Genomic DNA, 16,000 nt, shown 5'->3' with positions numbered 1-16,000 from the left:
TTGTTAAAAAGGAAGATAATAAACAAATAAAATCATACACAGAGTAAGTGACCTACCAGAGCCACGACGTTCAGCGATATGGCAGGAACGCGCCCACTCGGTGCATCGTATTTTCATTGGTCATTAAGGTCAAAGGTTAACGTTAAATCATGGTAAAGTTAGCTAGAAGTAGAGGTTTTCATATCCTGTCCTCAAAACAAAAGCATTGTCACATTGTCACTGTTGCTGAGCTTTTATTTTGTAAACAACCGAAAATAACTTTACTTCGAACCATCGCTATCTTGCGAGTTGTATAGCAACGTCGGAAGCAAATTTTTAAATAGGCTATATTTTGACAAATTGACCACATATTTGGCATCTACGTTGTTACTTTCTCGCTTGAAATGTTTTTAAAACTTAATAAAGTGACATATTAACGGCCGTAAAAAGAAAAGTGGAGTCAACCTAGACCGGAGGCGTGGATTGTGTGGGCTGCAGTTGCCGCTGGAGGTCGCTGGCTGGCTGCTAAACGTAACACAGTCGTAATTCGTGTGCACGCCATACGACAACTGTGGTCGTTTGGCGAAGGAGGACAGTCTGGTGATTTTAGCTCAGCGATAGTTAGCTTAAAAATGGGTGTAAATAAAATCTTTTCAAATAAATTTGGCATCTGTGGAGACTTGGATTACACTGGCATGGAGCCATTTTATGATTTTTCAGTTGTTTCTAACGTTTTAAATCAAGTCTTTACTTAAGTTGTTTAGGAGAAAACTGCAACGCTATTTTGCTGTGATGCTCCAGAAATGTTTTGTGTACTACGAAACTTCACTTGACTATCCATCGGCATGGGAGTGAGTAGATAATGACTTAATTGTCATTTTTGGTTGAACTTATCTACATCAATAGATCTCGGCCTTGTTATAGGCCTTGGCTCAGACTTGGACAGTCACAGAAGAGTCAATGCCTCAAGGGTGGCATGTTAGCTGCACTGAAGTTTCTATAAGTAGACTGTCCTTTGTCTCCAGTTGGGCCCAATCCTAATTGTTCAGCATTTTTAATCTATACTGTGGGCCCCACAAGTGCTTCTCTTTGTCTGCTATGATTCCCAGCTTTGCGTGCTGTGTTTTATTGGCTGCTTTAGATCAGAGGCCACTCAGCACATGTTCACTGTGATTTGTTATTCTTTAATGGCAGCCATGGTTTAAATCATGCTGTGAGTTCTGTGGACTAGAACAAAGTGAGAGACAAAGACACAGAGAGCTGCAGGGAGTACGTGGCGAGGGAACAGGGTTGATGAGGGGGCTGAGGTCTCATCCTCCTGGTGTGTTTTGTTAATTAAACCAATTTACCGCTGAAAATGGTTTGTATACATGACCACACAAAGGGAATGATGCCTTTAATACAGTGAATGCCTGAAGGCCTGCTGTCATGAGACGGTTTGCACGTTCGGAAGTCACTGAGGGCAATCTGAGAGTTCGCGACATGACACATTTGGCCTGAAAATAAAAACAAATAATAAAAATATGACCGATGTGACACAGAAGTTGAGCTGTTTATTTTTTATTTTCAAATTACAGGATATTATGATATTCATTATACAAAGAAATTGTTAGAAGTGACATTCAAACTACTGTTTTACTTGAAAATATTCAAACATTTTAGCGCTTATACTGTGAACAAGAAACGGTTGGTGGCACTTAATCTGTTATTTTCTGTATAAGAAAATCCAACAAAGTCTGTTGAGATCAATAACTGTGACAATGACATTTAACTTAAAAATGTAAAGAGGTAATGCGACATGTTTACAGTTATAAATATTTTTACAAAGGAAAGAAGAAACTATAATACTACACACACAAAAAGTTCCAGGGATTTCAAAGTTAATTTCAACACTCTACAGTCATGCAACGAGGCTGTGCTTTGAGCTAAATGCCAACATCAGCATGCTAACATGTTTACATTGCCAATGCTAATGTCTGATGGTAAGCTGATAGAAAGTTTCATGTTCACCATGTTCACCATTGTAATTCAGTATGTTAGCATGCTAACGTTTGCCAATTAGCAATAAACACAAGTACAGCTGTGACTGACGGGAATGTGATGCAGTCATGTGGTTGTGAACTACAGGGCAAACAGTTTGACTGATGATGGCGCTACATGAGGAGTCAAAGGACACCAAAGTGATAGCATTTTTTCCTGTTTGAATGTGTTGAGCAACTTTCATGATCTCATATCTCAATCCAGTTGAGATATTTCACTCAAAGCCACTAAAGTGTAGCTGGTTTCGACAGACAAAAAGCCAGAGGACCACCAAAATGATTGCAATTCATCCTCCAGGGATCATGAATGTCTGTAGAGTGTACAAGTTTAACAACGCACTGGCCGACACTAGATGACTGTGTCTATAAAATGTTATCTACAGGTAGGTTTCTGCTAGAAAATATCACAATCCCTCGGCAGACTTTCCTTGGATGGATTAGAGTTTAAGAGAGAATAATGTTGTGAAGATAACTTTCCATTTAAGGATGAAGTTCCACTTAGTAATTCTGCTTGACTCCTCTTTTAGTCATACACATTCTGCCACGCTTCTTTACATTTAACTTGTAAAATTAGAAATGCCTGACTTCACACTTTGCTGTCCTATTTGCCGCCCTCAATGATGTGTCTAATCTGAGAGTGTGGGAGGTCACTGTACTGATGGGCGAGGAGAAGAATCTTCAAAAAGATGGGGTACTTGTGTGGCCTAATATATATTTTTTGCGTCATTCCTCAGAGAGCCACTGGGGGAGACTTTGTAGATGGGAGTTGGTTTTTGCCTTGAAGCTACAAAAAAGAGGAGGAGGAGCTATGGAATAAGAGGGATGAGGAGAGGAAGAAGACGAAGACGTGAGGGGGGCGGGAAGATGAAAGGAATCCCACTGATGAGGAAGCGATAGGAGAAAAGTTGAAACAAGGAGAAGGAGAAGAGGGCCGAGGATGAACCCTGCATGAACAGTTTGACGCCTGAAGCACTGATCTCCAATCTGAAACAGCCTCTGTCTCCCTCCCTCAGTGTTTAACTGGAACTAATAGCTTGAGATAAAAGCTTTTAATGAGGCGCTGCTTTAAATTTAGTTTCATTTTTAATGTGCTGGGACAGGAAGGAAGAGGGAGCCTTTCAAAGTACAAGCACAGAAGCACTTTGAATGACCCTAGACTGTCATTAATATTGTGTTCAATTTAATCATGAAGTTAGTTCATATTCAACACTATTTCTAGACAATTTCTAAAATCTAAGAAATACATTTGTTCATACAGTATATTTCTCTTTTGTGACCCCATTTGCCAAAACAGAAACTCCAGTCTGAACAATGATTAGAGGTACTGTATCTTAAGAATAGCCAAATATGTATGTATATATATATGTATATGTAATATAATAATAATAATTCGAATCATCCACACAGAGCTTGATTTGCTTTTTGGCTGTCTAAAACCTCGAGGAGACGGTAATCCTGTATGGACGTGGTTTCATAGTCAGACCGAAGTCGGTACTGAGATCCAACTCCTGCCCCGGAACATTTTCAATCCGCAGCCTGTGGAGCAGCGTGGTGAGGAAGACAAACATCTCCAAACGTGCGAATCCATCGCCAAGACAGCGTCTCTTCCCCATGCCGAAGATGAGAACCTTCTCGGTCAGCTCCTTGTTGAGTAGGCCTGATGATCCCAGGAAGCGTTCAGGGCGAAATGTGTCTGGGTCGCCCCAAAGATCACTGGAACAAAAACAGAAAAAACATATTCATTGATTAAAGAGAAGATTTTGAAAGAGACAGACACATTTCCCTCTTTACAGATACAGTATTGGGTCTTGTAAAGGCCCAAATCATAATGTGGTGATGATTGTTTGTGGCTACTCACATATCATGATTAACCTGATATTGGTTAATGAACACACATGTATCTTTGGGAATGAAATATCCATTCAGGGTGATGTTTCTCGTGGTACTGAAGGGGAGAAAACCAGAGAGAAGTTTTAAAAAAACATACAAAGGACTGTAAACATGAATGTTATGTAATCAAAACTACTGTCTTACCAGTGAGGAATGGTGAAAGGGACATATGAAGCATGACGAAACACTTCATATATGAATGCCTCTGTGAAAGGCATCTTGGGCTTATCTGAGAACCTGGGCAGTCTGGCTGTGCCAATGTGGTCGTCTAGAAAAGACAAAAACACACCAAACTACATTAGAAATTCTTCGGTCGATGCTTATCTGATGTGTCACATCAATATGTCTCGTGACATTCCTTCCATCAATTTGTGAGGCTATGTAAGTGCTGAAAAACTCTCTCATCTCATTGTATATGGTTATGGTTAAAAGGCTTCTGAAGCAGTAGCTTTATTATTTATTTATTTTTTAAAAAGACTGAATGAATTTGTATGATCACATATTGTGCTCTCTCTCAGTCAGTGTAACAAAGGGCTGAATTACTTTTAAACAGTTCAATTATCTTTAACATTAATGTGTCTTTGTTTCCCTGACCCAAAAGAGGGGATGGATGGCAACAAAAGCAAATAACAACAAAAATACATCAGCCTAATTGTTATTTTAGACAACAGTATTGGTACAGAATCATTGCATTCCTTTGAACCAGACCCTGAACTAGGATGCAGGTTAAGTCTGTTTGTCCAGTAAAACCTTGATGTTTGAGTCTGCAAAGACAACTAATCACTATTTAGCTATAAGTCGGTTTCTGATATAATTACATCATCAGTACTTTTCATTCCTGTCTTCTCTGTCTGTAGAGTTGAGCTGCACTTCAGTTCATTAGTGGTTGAAATGGCAGAGATCTGTGTTGTATCTGTGGTGTACTTCACAAGTAATTACAGTGACAAAGAATGCAAGTTATTTAAAATGTTGTCATTCATTAATAAGGTTTCCAGTAAAGTGGCAAGTGCATTGTGAGCAGTAACAGCTTAATTTAAAATTAATTGAAGTGGTGAGTAAGTGGAGAAATTCAAACTATGTGTGTTCAGTGCCTTGCGTGTTACGGCCTTTGTGTCAGTCTGGGACAACTCTCTAACCTTTCTTTCTTTCTCTGGCTGTTTGTTCCTCCCTCTCTCATCCCTCTCTGATTCATCCCGTCTCCTCCTTGTGTCTCCCCCTCTCTCCCTCTCTCTCTGTCTCTCTCTGAAAATGCAACGTGCCTCTGAACAGAAGAACAGACAGCACCAATTCTGTCAACCCACAAAAGTAGCTCTGGCGTCAGCAAATTGGACCGATCTTTTGTGAGGTTCTCTGGTGGCTGATGGATTCTGTCTGTCCGGGAAGGGCACTCAGGTTGGCCATTGTCGGGTTTTTATTACAACAGGGATTCCACAAAACTCGGGACGCTGTGTAAACTATAAATAAAAGCAGAATGCAATCAATTGCAAATGAACTGTGTTTACAGACAAAGGTTTTACACAGTGTTCCCGTCCCCATGTCCTAACATCCTTTATACAATCATATGGTTCACAAAGTGCTCGTGAAGGACTGAGCCTTTCGAGCTCCTTTCATACTCACGTTCCAAACAGGTGTCTTTTGATTATTCCACAACTTTGTCTTGCTCCTGTCTCAACTTGTTTGAAACGTGTTGCTGGCATCACATTTAGAATAAGATTGTTGTTGAGAGTTGATGAGGTAAAAAATTCAATATTTTATCTCTGTACTGTTTTCAATCACAATTAAGTAAAAATCATAAGTAAAAATCGATTAGCAAATAATCAGCATGACCTCTAACTGGTCTAACTGTGTTTTTACTTAACCTAACTAACTATTTTTGTTACTTAAACCTAACCAAACAGTGACAGAAAACTGAAAAGAAACCGAAAATAATAAGTGAACAACATAATAAAATGTTCCAATCAGGTTATGAACTCCACTCTTTGGGGTGAGAATCCAATGAACACCCATGAAGCTGAAACGGCTTACTGAAAGAGTGGCCTTTGTCACCTTTTCATAATTTGAAAAGATGGTCCTTTGTAATTACAATGTTCTGTGTTGTGCTGGAAGTCTTTAGTTTATATTAGCGGACTAATTTTTGTAACCTACCGCTCTCTCTGTTAGCGGAGTGGATAGAGGCACTAAGACGAGGTATTCGATAACTACAGGTTTGCATGCATGCAAGTCACATCCTTTGGAAAGAAATCCGCAGTCCGGCAGCATTAAACAACTCAAACAAATCATCCACAGGCTCATTTTTCTTGTCTTGTTACTATCTCCTCACATATTTCCAGTAAAAAAGTGATTAATACATGTAAATTGCTCCTTGCTAGAGCCCCTTTAAGAGCTGAACTTGGTATTGATCTCTGTATCCGTTTCATATCTCAGATATTAAGAGCTACTGTTTGTGAAGCAACATCGTCTCCACTAAATGTAATAGTTTTTTAATAATAAATCAGTAGCTACAATCTTTGCTCATTAATTAGTGATGTGTTAATCATGAATGAGCAACTGTCTTATTCTGCATTATGAGAATGAGTCAGTGCACGGGCCCTAACGATTTAGCATAGCATGAATTATTTCTCTTTAGATAAGACGCATGCAGTATTGCTCTCTAAGCACAAGGCATATATAAGATTCATGATACAATTTGTCCAACATGGTCACATTTAAACATAAGATAACATTTTATAATAACTACCATTAAAATTGGAAAATCTAGTTATTTGAACCTATTTAAATGATATTTGACTGTTGACAAACAATGAAATGCTTTATAAACCATTTATTAGCACCTCATTTTATAACACTTGAATAGGATAATAAATACTGTGTAGTTCATCTATAAACATTATTTGGATGGCCATTATAAAGATGCAAATGATGTTCATAAACCTTTACAATTGCTTTGTTTAAAAAGCATTTCACTATTAAATTAAATATACTATAAACCTACCATTTATTAATGATGGTTATTATAAAGTGTTAACGATTAACAAGGAAAACAGGACATATTATGGGCAGAAGAGATTGGTAGAACATAAGTTTTTCTGAACGCTCCCTGGGTTAAAAAAACATAATAACAAATGGTTAATTTATAGTTAACCAATCTTTGCTAAATAGTTATTTCACTGTTAACAAAAAAATAAATGATTGATTAAGCAGCTGTGTGTTCTATAGCTGCAACTGATGTTTAAGATTCTTTTGTAAATGGTTAATAAATACTATGTACTTCAACTATGAATGTTATATGGACAGCTATTTTAAAGTTGCAGCTGATGTTTACAAACCTAATGTTTAATAAGTGGCTTATACAGCAGTGAAATAAGTAAAATAACTATTAACAAAGGATTAACTATAAATTTACCATTTATTAATGATGGTTATCATAAAGTGATACTTTTTTAGTATATATTGTAACATTTAAGAGCTACATTTGGCAATGATCTCTGTGTTCTTTCATGTCTTGCATATTAAGAGCTATGGAAGCAACACCTTCTCCCTAAATTCAATAATAGACCACCAGCTACAATCTTTGTTCATTGCTGATACAGTATGTTAATCATTAATGAGCCACTGTCTTTTTCTGCACTGTGAGAATGAGTCATTTCACGGGCCCTCTTGATTCAGCAGAGCATGAATTATTTCTAATTAGATAAGATGGTGGCAGTTTTGCTCTGTAAGCACTGGATATGCCAGTTAGAGATCCCTCATAAAGTATATATACGATATAAGAGATATAAGATTTATCGACAATTTAAAAGAAGAACAGGACACATTTTGTCCAATATGTACAAAAGAGATTGGTCATATTTAAACATAAGGTAACACTTTATAACCATCGTTAATAAGTGGTAGATTAATGATAAAGTTTAATCAACTATAGGCTTACCCCTTATCAATAATTCTTAATTCAAAGTGTCACTGATCGGTAAATATCGGTAAATATTTTAACATATAAGAATCAAATTTGGAATTGATCTCTGTATTCTTGTCATATCTTGCATATGAAGACCAACTGTATGAGTACACCTGACACCTTCTCCACTAAATCACTACTAAAGAAAATACTAGAAATTATATATTTTTTTTAATAATAATCACCAGCTACAATCTTTGTTTGTAAGCGGTATAAGAATGAGTCATTGCCCGGACCCTCATGATTTAGCATGAATGAATGAAAGGATTTGTCCTATATTGTACATTACCAAATATCCAGACCCCTCCAGTCAGGACAGGATTAATCGGTGTTCCCAGAAGCAAAACCAAGCAAGGTGAAGGAGCTTTTAGTTTCTATGCTCCCCACCTGTATTTTTTACATTTTTTTTATTTCTTCGTCTCTGTAAAGAAATTTGAATTGCCTTGTGTCTGAAATGTGATAAATAAATAAACAAGCCTATAGCCTTGCCTTTAAAACAGACAATGATCACATTTAAACATTAGACAGTACCTATCTCCTGGTGTATTCTGTCCTGGATGTCAGGAAACTTGATCAGGTACAACAGGCTCCACTGTAAACCAGCAATGATGGTGTCAAATCCTTCAAAAAAATCACAAACAATACAACAACGAAAAAACGATTCATCAATATGATCAATTGGATGTCATTTCCTGAGATGAATGTCAATATATGTGAAATTTTCAAGTTTGTCCTACCTGCTCCAAAGATGTCAATGACACTGTGAATGATCTGAGAGTTGGTGAGCATGGACGTGTCCTTATTTTCATCTCTGTCCTCACAAAGTGCAATCAGAGCGTCTGTGATGTCGCGGATACAGTTCTGCAATCACATACACACATAAAATAAGACAGGATATCTAACATTGATTGTATTGCTGTCTTTCCGAAATCATTGTCAGTATCGTCACTGAAACATCAAGCTATCTTTATAACAATTATGCAGAATAGAATATAAATAGATGTTCGAAGTTTTTAAAGCAATAATTATGTAAGAGACGGTAATCAGTTACGGTATGACGCGTGTCTTCCAGTGGGATGCTAATCCCTAATTAGAGTGCGTGCGAACATTTTAGCCACTCTGCACAAGAACAAAGGCACCTCCCAGGGAACTTGTTTGTTATGTTTTTTGGCCACAGTCACTCTCACAGCTACTACTACATGAGTGCAATGTCAGATTAAATAGTGGACGGCAAATTAGTGGGACAGATCTAAAGAAAACAACGCTTACAGATGCATCATCCACCCCATTACTGTTTGTATTTTGTGCAACACACTGCTTCAGGGTAGGATAATATTCATCAAACCACTGATTGATTAGTCAATATAACACATTATTATAATATTAAACTGATCAGTAGCTTGGTCTTGGTAAGCAAGTTCTTCGTTCTTTAAAATCTTTTAAATCTATTTTGCATTGCGTGTCCAAAAACACATTTAAATATACAATATGTAACATTTTCACATGAAAATGTGAATGACTCAACCTTTCTTATATATTTTGTTAAGTTATGTATTTACATCATCCTAAATGTTTTGCAACAATGTTGCATGGCCGTTTGTCGTTATAATTTCCGAATAAAAATAAAATGATGAACTAGAGGATGGGTTGCTGACAAACAGGACTGATTACCTTGTACATTTATACCTGAGTCATGTTAGATTGACCTCCAAATTTTTACTGTAATGTGACAGAGTAATTCATTTCCTTTCGCGATTTCTTTCCATTTAAAGAAATAATAACAACACAAGTAACTTTTCTGCATTAAAATGAAATGTTTCTAAAAACAACTACGCTTCTTTTGTATTTTGCTGACTTGTGTGCTTCGATTATTTCGAATGTTTCCAACAATGTTCACACCCAGGGATATACTTAAATATACTTTTTTATTAAAGGAAACGATATATTTCATAATGTGAATAAAACTTTACATTTCTTTACAACATTATCTCATCTGTGAAAATTTGTGCCTATCTGTCACATCAGATATCATTGAAGACATGATCTCACACTCCCAACGTCTTTTGTTTTGTTTTGATTGAGAGACCTCTCGCGGTAGAAATTACATACTGTGCGTTTAAACAAAATTTTGCTCTACAAGTGTATCTGCAGCCTCCATACCTTATCAAAGGTGTTGATGTGCTCCTCAATGCTCCGCTCCATGAATCCATTCATCCTGCGGATGTGCTGAACCATCTTCCTCAGAGACGGACTCGGAACGTAGCGGAACACGGGGAAAAAATCGGCCAGGTTTCCTGCTGCAAAGATCCTCAGGACCTCATTGTTGATGTGAACAATCGTGAGGAACTCCTTGTCATTGTAGTCATATCGTTTCCCGAAACAGAGGGCACAAACCACATTTGCCACTGAGGTTACCAGGGGCATCACCGGATCTACACCTGTCATATCTCCTTTAGCAGCGGCCTGTTCCCGAATAACCTCCACCATCTCAGCTGCCTCAGCGCAGACGTGCTCCTCCAGCAGGCAGGTGGCACCAGATCCTCTGGGCTCAGCCTGAGAGAAAGACCTGAGGGCATTCTTACACAGCTTCTTATGGAGCATCCAGGCCGGTCCATACTTCTCACTGAAGGTCATACTGGTTCCGTTGGCCACGGCAGAAAAGGTGAACAGGTCAGGTCGGCCAGCGAAAGCTTCTCCCTGCCGAACTAGTGCCTGTCTGATGGTGGAATATCCACTCAGGACGACAACAGTCAAAGAGCCCAGACGCATCTGAAGGGAAGGAATGAAAAAAAGTATTGAAGGAAATTAATACGTAATCCTCAAAAACACATTTTACTGTACATACCTTGAAAACATCACCGTACTGCAGCCTCAAGTGGGTCAGAGAAAGATGAATCTGGTCCCCCATCTGGAGCAGATTGCCGACAAGGGGCCACGGCGTGGGGCCAGGAGGAGGGGGATAGTTTGTGTGGTCCAGTTGGGAGTAGTGGTGGTGGCTCTTTCGGCCCCTGAGGGCCATCAGCAGGAGGGTGAGAAGACACAGAGCAACTGTGACACCAGACAGAGAAGCACAAGGGTTCTCCTTGATGGGCAGAGTCTCAAATGTCAGTCTCATCTTGGCAGGTAGACTGCAAATACTGAGAGAGAGACCCTTCATAGAAAAAGAAGTTGAAAGTTAATTCAATTACTCTTAATCAAGAATCAAAATACAGTGTATTTTTTATATAAAGTAAGTAGTATATAGAAAACTCACCATGCAGTATCCTCTGTAACTTTGGTGTAAAAAAAAAACACTGAAGAGCCGGACAACAGAGAGCTGAGCAGAGACCAAAATACTCAGCAGGCTGAAGTTTGAGGTCTGATCCACAGGAACGATCCAGGACGTCCCTTTCAGCAGCAGCTGGGCCCCCTGCAGAGGGAGCTGCTGCCCGCTCACAATAGAGAGGCACACATGGCGAGAAACTTGGCTCAGGGTGAAGGACCAGTACAGCCCGGCCAGTCAGTGACCGCATCGGCCCATTTGACCGCAGACCGGAACCGATCACAACATGGGCCCCTCCTGTCCTGTTCCCTCGGTGCCTCACAATGGGAGAGGCTGTTTGTTGTTGCAGTGCATTGGTTCATAAAGTATTTCAAGAGCTTATATGTTATGAGATGTGTTTTAAAATATGCAAGAATGGAAAAAAGGCCAACAAAACAAACTCTGTGTCTATGAGCACCCTAAAACTGTACAATGACCAACCACCAAGAATTTATCTTTAGTTTTAGTTTATGACTTTTACTTGTACAAAATAAAATACTGTGATATCAGTGCTTTTACTTTAGTAAAGAGGCTGAGTTCTTCCTCCACCGGATGTTCAGACTTCAGCATTGTTTTATGACCAATGTAATACTGTAAAGTGTCACAAGGGGGAGCTCACGACTGCTCAGATTGACTTAATGTCCTCTACAGACTGGACTGAGGTCATGCTTTCAGGCTGCATGTTATTCATAGCATCACAACCACAACGCTTCAGAAGGTGTGGACAAAATAACAGGAACACCTCACAGTGTTTTGCAATACAGTTTAAAATCAGATCAAATCAGATCAACAGTGGTGGCAGGTTTTGAAAAGCAGTCCATTGCTAAATTGTTAAGGTTTTTGTCTCTTTTCAGTGCATTTATTGTTAATATTTCTAACTTTGTCATGCTGTAGATCCCGAGTCTGTGTTTTATTTTAAAATTGCCCGGATGCACTGGCGCTCCACCAGTACCAGTTTAAATTGAATAATCAGAAGCAATACAGCAGAACCAGAGGTACCACCATTTTATTCCGTGCACTCTTCTTCCTTTTCTAAACCTGGTGCCTACATTACCCAAAATGCAACGTAACTGTGACATCAGTCACAGTCACGGGCAATTAATCAGATTACATGCAGCTACCTCTGGAGCCACAAAAGATTTTACACTACTTGTTTCCACATGCAGTAGTACTCCCCAAGACCTGTAAGCACATTTGAATGTGTAAAATTGGTGGCGGTATCCCCTAAGAGAACTGCAGAGTCACCCATCTATGACGTAATGATTAAAAACATCATTCATAAATATTTTATTGATTGTAATATTTACTTTGTGGACTCTTGCACCTTCATCCCTCATTTCCCTTCTTTTCATCCATCCCTGTGTTACATCCTCTCTCGCTATCTCTCCATCTTTCACTCCTTTTTTTTCTCCCTTCTTTTTTTCTCACTCTCCACCGAACCGTCAATTTAGCTCAAGTTCAACGGTGGAACACCCGGCGCTGTCAGGCCGAGCGACAGCTCCTTTGACCTGGTGGTCCACGTCCTCTCCAGGCCGAGGCGGTCCAGTCTTGTTGTCATTAGCTCTGGCAGACAGAGCCGAGACACACACTGACTCTGTGGAGCCAGTCTGGAAGGGGAAGGGTCTAGAAGGAGGAGCTTACTGTACATTCAAACATAAAGCGAGACCAGGGTTATAGAGCTGCCAAAAAAAAGAAATGAACACTGTGAAATAATGACAATCAGTTATAATTTCTCATGGAGGCACAAAGATTGACAAGCAGAACAAATAGTCCAGTGTGAGTCCTCACTCACACTGCCTTCACAGAACAAGCTTCAAGTCAACTGTATAACAAAACAGAGCCACACACATTAGTATGGGAAGATGGGTTTCGACTGCAGTTCTGCTGATCTTTCAGTTGTTTAACAAGGGTTAATTACAGAGGTTGTGCAGTCCCTGGGGATAAATCTCAAAGGGATGTGTGTACAGCCAAGATCAAAATAGGCGCACCAGACAAAGTTATGTGATTGCATTGTTCCTGGGAGACAGTGAAGCAGCGGGAGGCCTCTTATCAAAGCAAACATCTTCCCAATTATGTTTGCTGCCGTGTAGATGGGCCGATCCTCTGCATGTGCTGCATGCAGACACGACGGGATGCAATGAAGCCGCAGGCACAAGACTGAGAAGCCCAAAAAGAAGCTTTTTGTTTGTTTGTTTGTTTCAGCTGATGTTGTTATTATCTACTCACCCCAATGTTGTTGGAAAGTTTCATGGTCCACAAAACATTTCTGCAGCTTCACAGCAAAACAGCATTGCAGCATTCTCCTAAATAACTGAAGAAGAAGGGGACTTGTTTTAAAAGTTAAAAAAACAAGTAAAAGATAACATATAACGGCTCCATTCAGATGCTCCGGTGATATTCAAGTCTCTGGAAGTTCAAGATCCCTAAATGACTTAAAAAAACCGTTATTGACGCCATTTTTTTAACCTGAAATCTCACTTGTGTGTGAATGTGCTGAAAGAGAGAACACTGAACTGAACATAACCATTTGAAACAAATGACGAGAGTTAAGACACTCAGCTTCTGACTGGTAGACAGCCACAAGACTGCAGAGTGAGTGACCACTGGATCTTTTTGACAAGGGACCACAGCGTTTCAACATTTGTAAACGTGACACCACTGGATATTTTTAAAGGGGCTCTATGTAACAATTTGCAGCAGTTTACATGCATTAATCACTTTTTTATTTGCCGTCTCTAAGCACATTGTAACGTGACATGAAAAATTAGACCTTCCCCGTCTCTCCTGGTTGTCTATACGAGCCTGTGGACAATTTGTTGAAGTTGTTTAATGCTGCATGACTGTGGACTTATTTGTGAAGGACTAGGATCAGATTTTCCATGACAGTCTGAAGGATATGACTTAATGCACGTTCTCGAGTGCCTCGTCCCAGTGCCTCTGTCCGTTCGTCTAACAGAGAGCAACAGTAGCTTATGTTAGTTCAGAAATGGAGTCTGCTGACATAAACCAACAACTGGCTTCCTGCACAACACAGAAGTTCCACAGAGCTCCTTCAAGGAGATTTTGAGACAATGTCCAGCCATCGCGTCATGATCGAGCCGTGATTGTGGTGACCAAAACAGATATTTTAGGCCAAAACCAACCCAACAGCCAAAATAAATATTAGCTAAGTATGTTTCTGCAAAACCACAGATAAGTTAAAACGTTCTTTATGTTGCAACTTTACATCTGTTTAGGTTGAATTTTCTATTTTGTCTTGTCAGAGCACTGTGCTTAAGCTCTGGTTAGGTGTACGCACAATAAACACGGCTAGGGCTAGGGAAAAAGGTGGCGATGGTCCAACGTCCCTTGAAAAATAGCTGGTTTTGGTCGCCACAAAAACAGCTCGAAATATCTCCAGGTCTCCTTAAAAATATCCACTAGTGTGACTCGAACTGTGGTCTGTCGTTTGGCAGCATTGTTGGTTTCTAATAATACCTGCACCTCATGATGTGAACAGTGGCTAACAAACATAATGTGAATGTGATACGCCACGTTTCATACAAATCTTAACCTCTTGTGTATCGTTAGTTTGAAGAAATGTTAACTGCTAAGATTATATCCTGGCGACTGGGCTGGCCAAAACATGATGTTTTCCAAACCCTTACCAAATGTATTTTTGAGTCTAAACCTAACCAGAGCGCAAGCACAGCATGGTGACAAGAGTAAAAGTAAAAATTTACCTGTCATTTGAAGAAATGCACTTTGCCAACATTTATTCTGGTGATTGGTTACGCAATATAAAAAATTAACAAGCAACAGCAATTTATCACTGACAAAGTAATTTTAACACATTATTTATAGTATCTTGGTAAAATTGTAATATAAATAAATAAATAAACTCAACACATTTTGGGGTTGGGGATAAACAGTCAGCAGGTTCTATTTAAAAAGAAAACCTCAGAGCAGCATGTTTAAAAGAAAAAATACAAGAAATGAACGTGAAAAAATTCATTTTTGGGACTGTGAAGTTAGTTCAAAATTCAAAATTATGACCCATGAGTGTGAAGTAGTTCATTTTAATCAGTGTAAACTGAATTCTGAACTTTGAAACAGCTCTTATGAAGCATGTACTTGCACCACGCTAACACTAGCTGCTAAGCTAAAAGGGTTAGCGCACACCCTGTCTGAAGTCTGTTCACACGCTGGACCGCGCATCAAGGGTTTAAATATCATCTTATGAAATCAATTAAATTGTTTGGGTTTCTTTTACATTTTAAAACAAGTCCCCATCAACTTCACTTGTTAAGGTGAATGCTGCTGTTTTTTCTGTGAGGCTCCAGAAATGTTGTGCGGACTAAACTTCACTCGTATTTCCCTCGGCATAGGGGGCAAGAGGATGATGGCTGAATTTTTCTTATTTTAGAGTGAACTGTTCCTCTAACCAGACACAGATAGACAGTTTGATAGGGTGATTAACTAGTAAAGGGAGGTAAATAAACTGGGGCAAACTGATCGATGAAAAATACCTACAACAACAGCAAAGTATAAGGATGCTATTAGCTTACTTATTCACCAAAAGTAATGACCAAACAAAGTCCTCCTCCCTCCTAACTGTTTATAATACATTAACTGTGCTGAAAATATCAATGAACAATAAAAATAAACTCATTTAATTCAAGAATATAAATACTTACATTTCACTTTACTGTTCTTCATCTTGCTGAAACAAACCAACTGAGCAGTGCGCGCGCCTGCCTGCCTGCCTTCCTGCCTGAGGGGGCACGTGGGCTGAGCTGGGATTGGCTCCGTCTGAACGGTGATCAGCGCGTGCAGCGGAGGAGCGGGGAGGACTCC

General features: G+C 39.2%; 1 protein-coding gene across 2 annotated transcripts; it reads right to left on the bottom strand.

The window, feature by feature from the left end:
* Positions 1-1,512: 1,512 nt before the first annotated feature.
* cyp1d1 (cytochrome P450, family 1, subfamily D, polypeptide 1) lies at positions 1,513-15,920 on the bottom strand. 2 transcript variants are annotated; one of them, XM_084359445.1, is made up of 11 exons: positions 15,841-15,920; positions 13,391-13,475; positions 12,472-12,804; positions 11,117-11,458; positions 10,709-11,014; positions 10,024-10,632; positions 8,601-8,724; positions 8,395-8,484; positions 4,053-4,176; positions 3,877-3,963; positions 1,513-3,731 (listed from the first exon to the last, which is right to left on the bottom strand). In XM_084359445.1, exons 4-11 carry the CDS (start codon positions 11,117-11,119, stop codon positions 3,449-3,451), a joined length of 1,626 nt encoding a protein of 541 aa, XP_084215571.1. In that variant the 5' UTR covers positions 11,120-11,458; positions 12,472-12,804; positions 13,391-13,475; positions 15,841-15,920; the 3' UTR covers positions 1,513-3,448. The 2 variants fall into 2 exon arrangements, 1 of the variants encoding a protein (XP_084215571.1); XR_014623085.1 differs by adding an exon at positions 5,045-5,169 and having other exon boundaries at positions 3,640-3,731; positions 11,117-12,804.
* Between the last annotated feature and the right edge of the window lie 80 nt (positions 15,921-16,000).

This window comes from Pagrus pagrus, assembly GCF_965226575.1.
Source record: "Pagrus pagrus genome assembly, chromosome: 8".
Taxonomy (NCBI): Eukaryota; Metazoa; Chordata; class Actinopteri; order Spariformes; family Sparidae; genus Pagrus; species Pagrus pagrus.
Note: the sequence above shows the minus strand (reverse complement) of the source record. Positions and strands in the feature narration are given on the sequence as shown.

What these genes read in the sequence shown, in the direction of transcription:
- cyp1d1 (XM_084359445.1), bottom strand. An exon ending in AGTACGGTGATGTTTTCAAG is followed by an intron (nt 10,633 to 10,708) that starts GTATGTACAGTA and finishes CCTTCCCTTCAG; the next exon opens with ATGCGTCTGGGCTCTTTGAC. An exon ending in ACATCAACACCTTTGATAAG is followed by an intron (nt 8,725 to 10,023) that starts GTATGGAGGCTG and finishes ATGTGATTGCAG; the next exon opens with AACTGTATCCGCGACATCAC.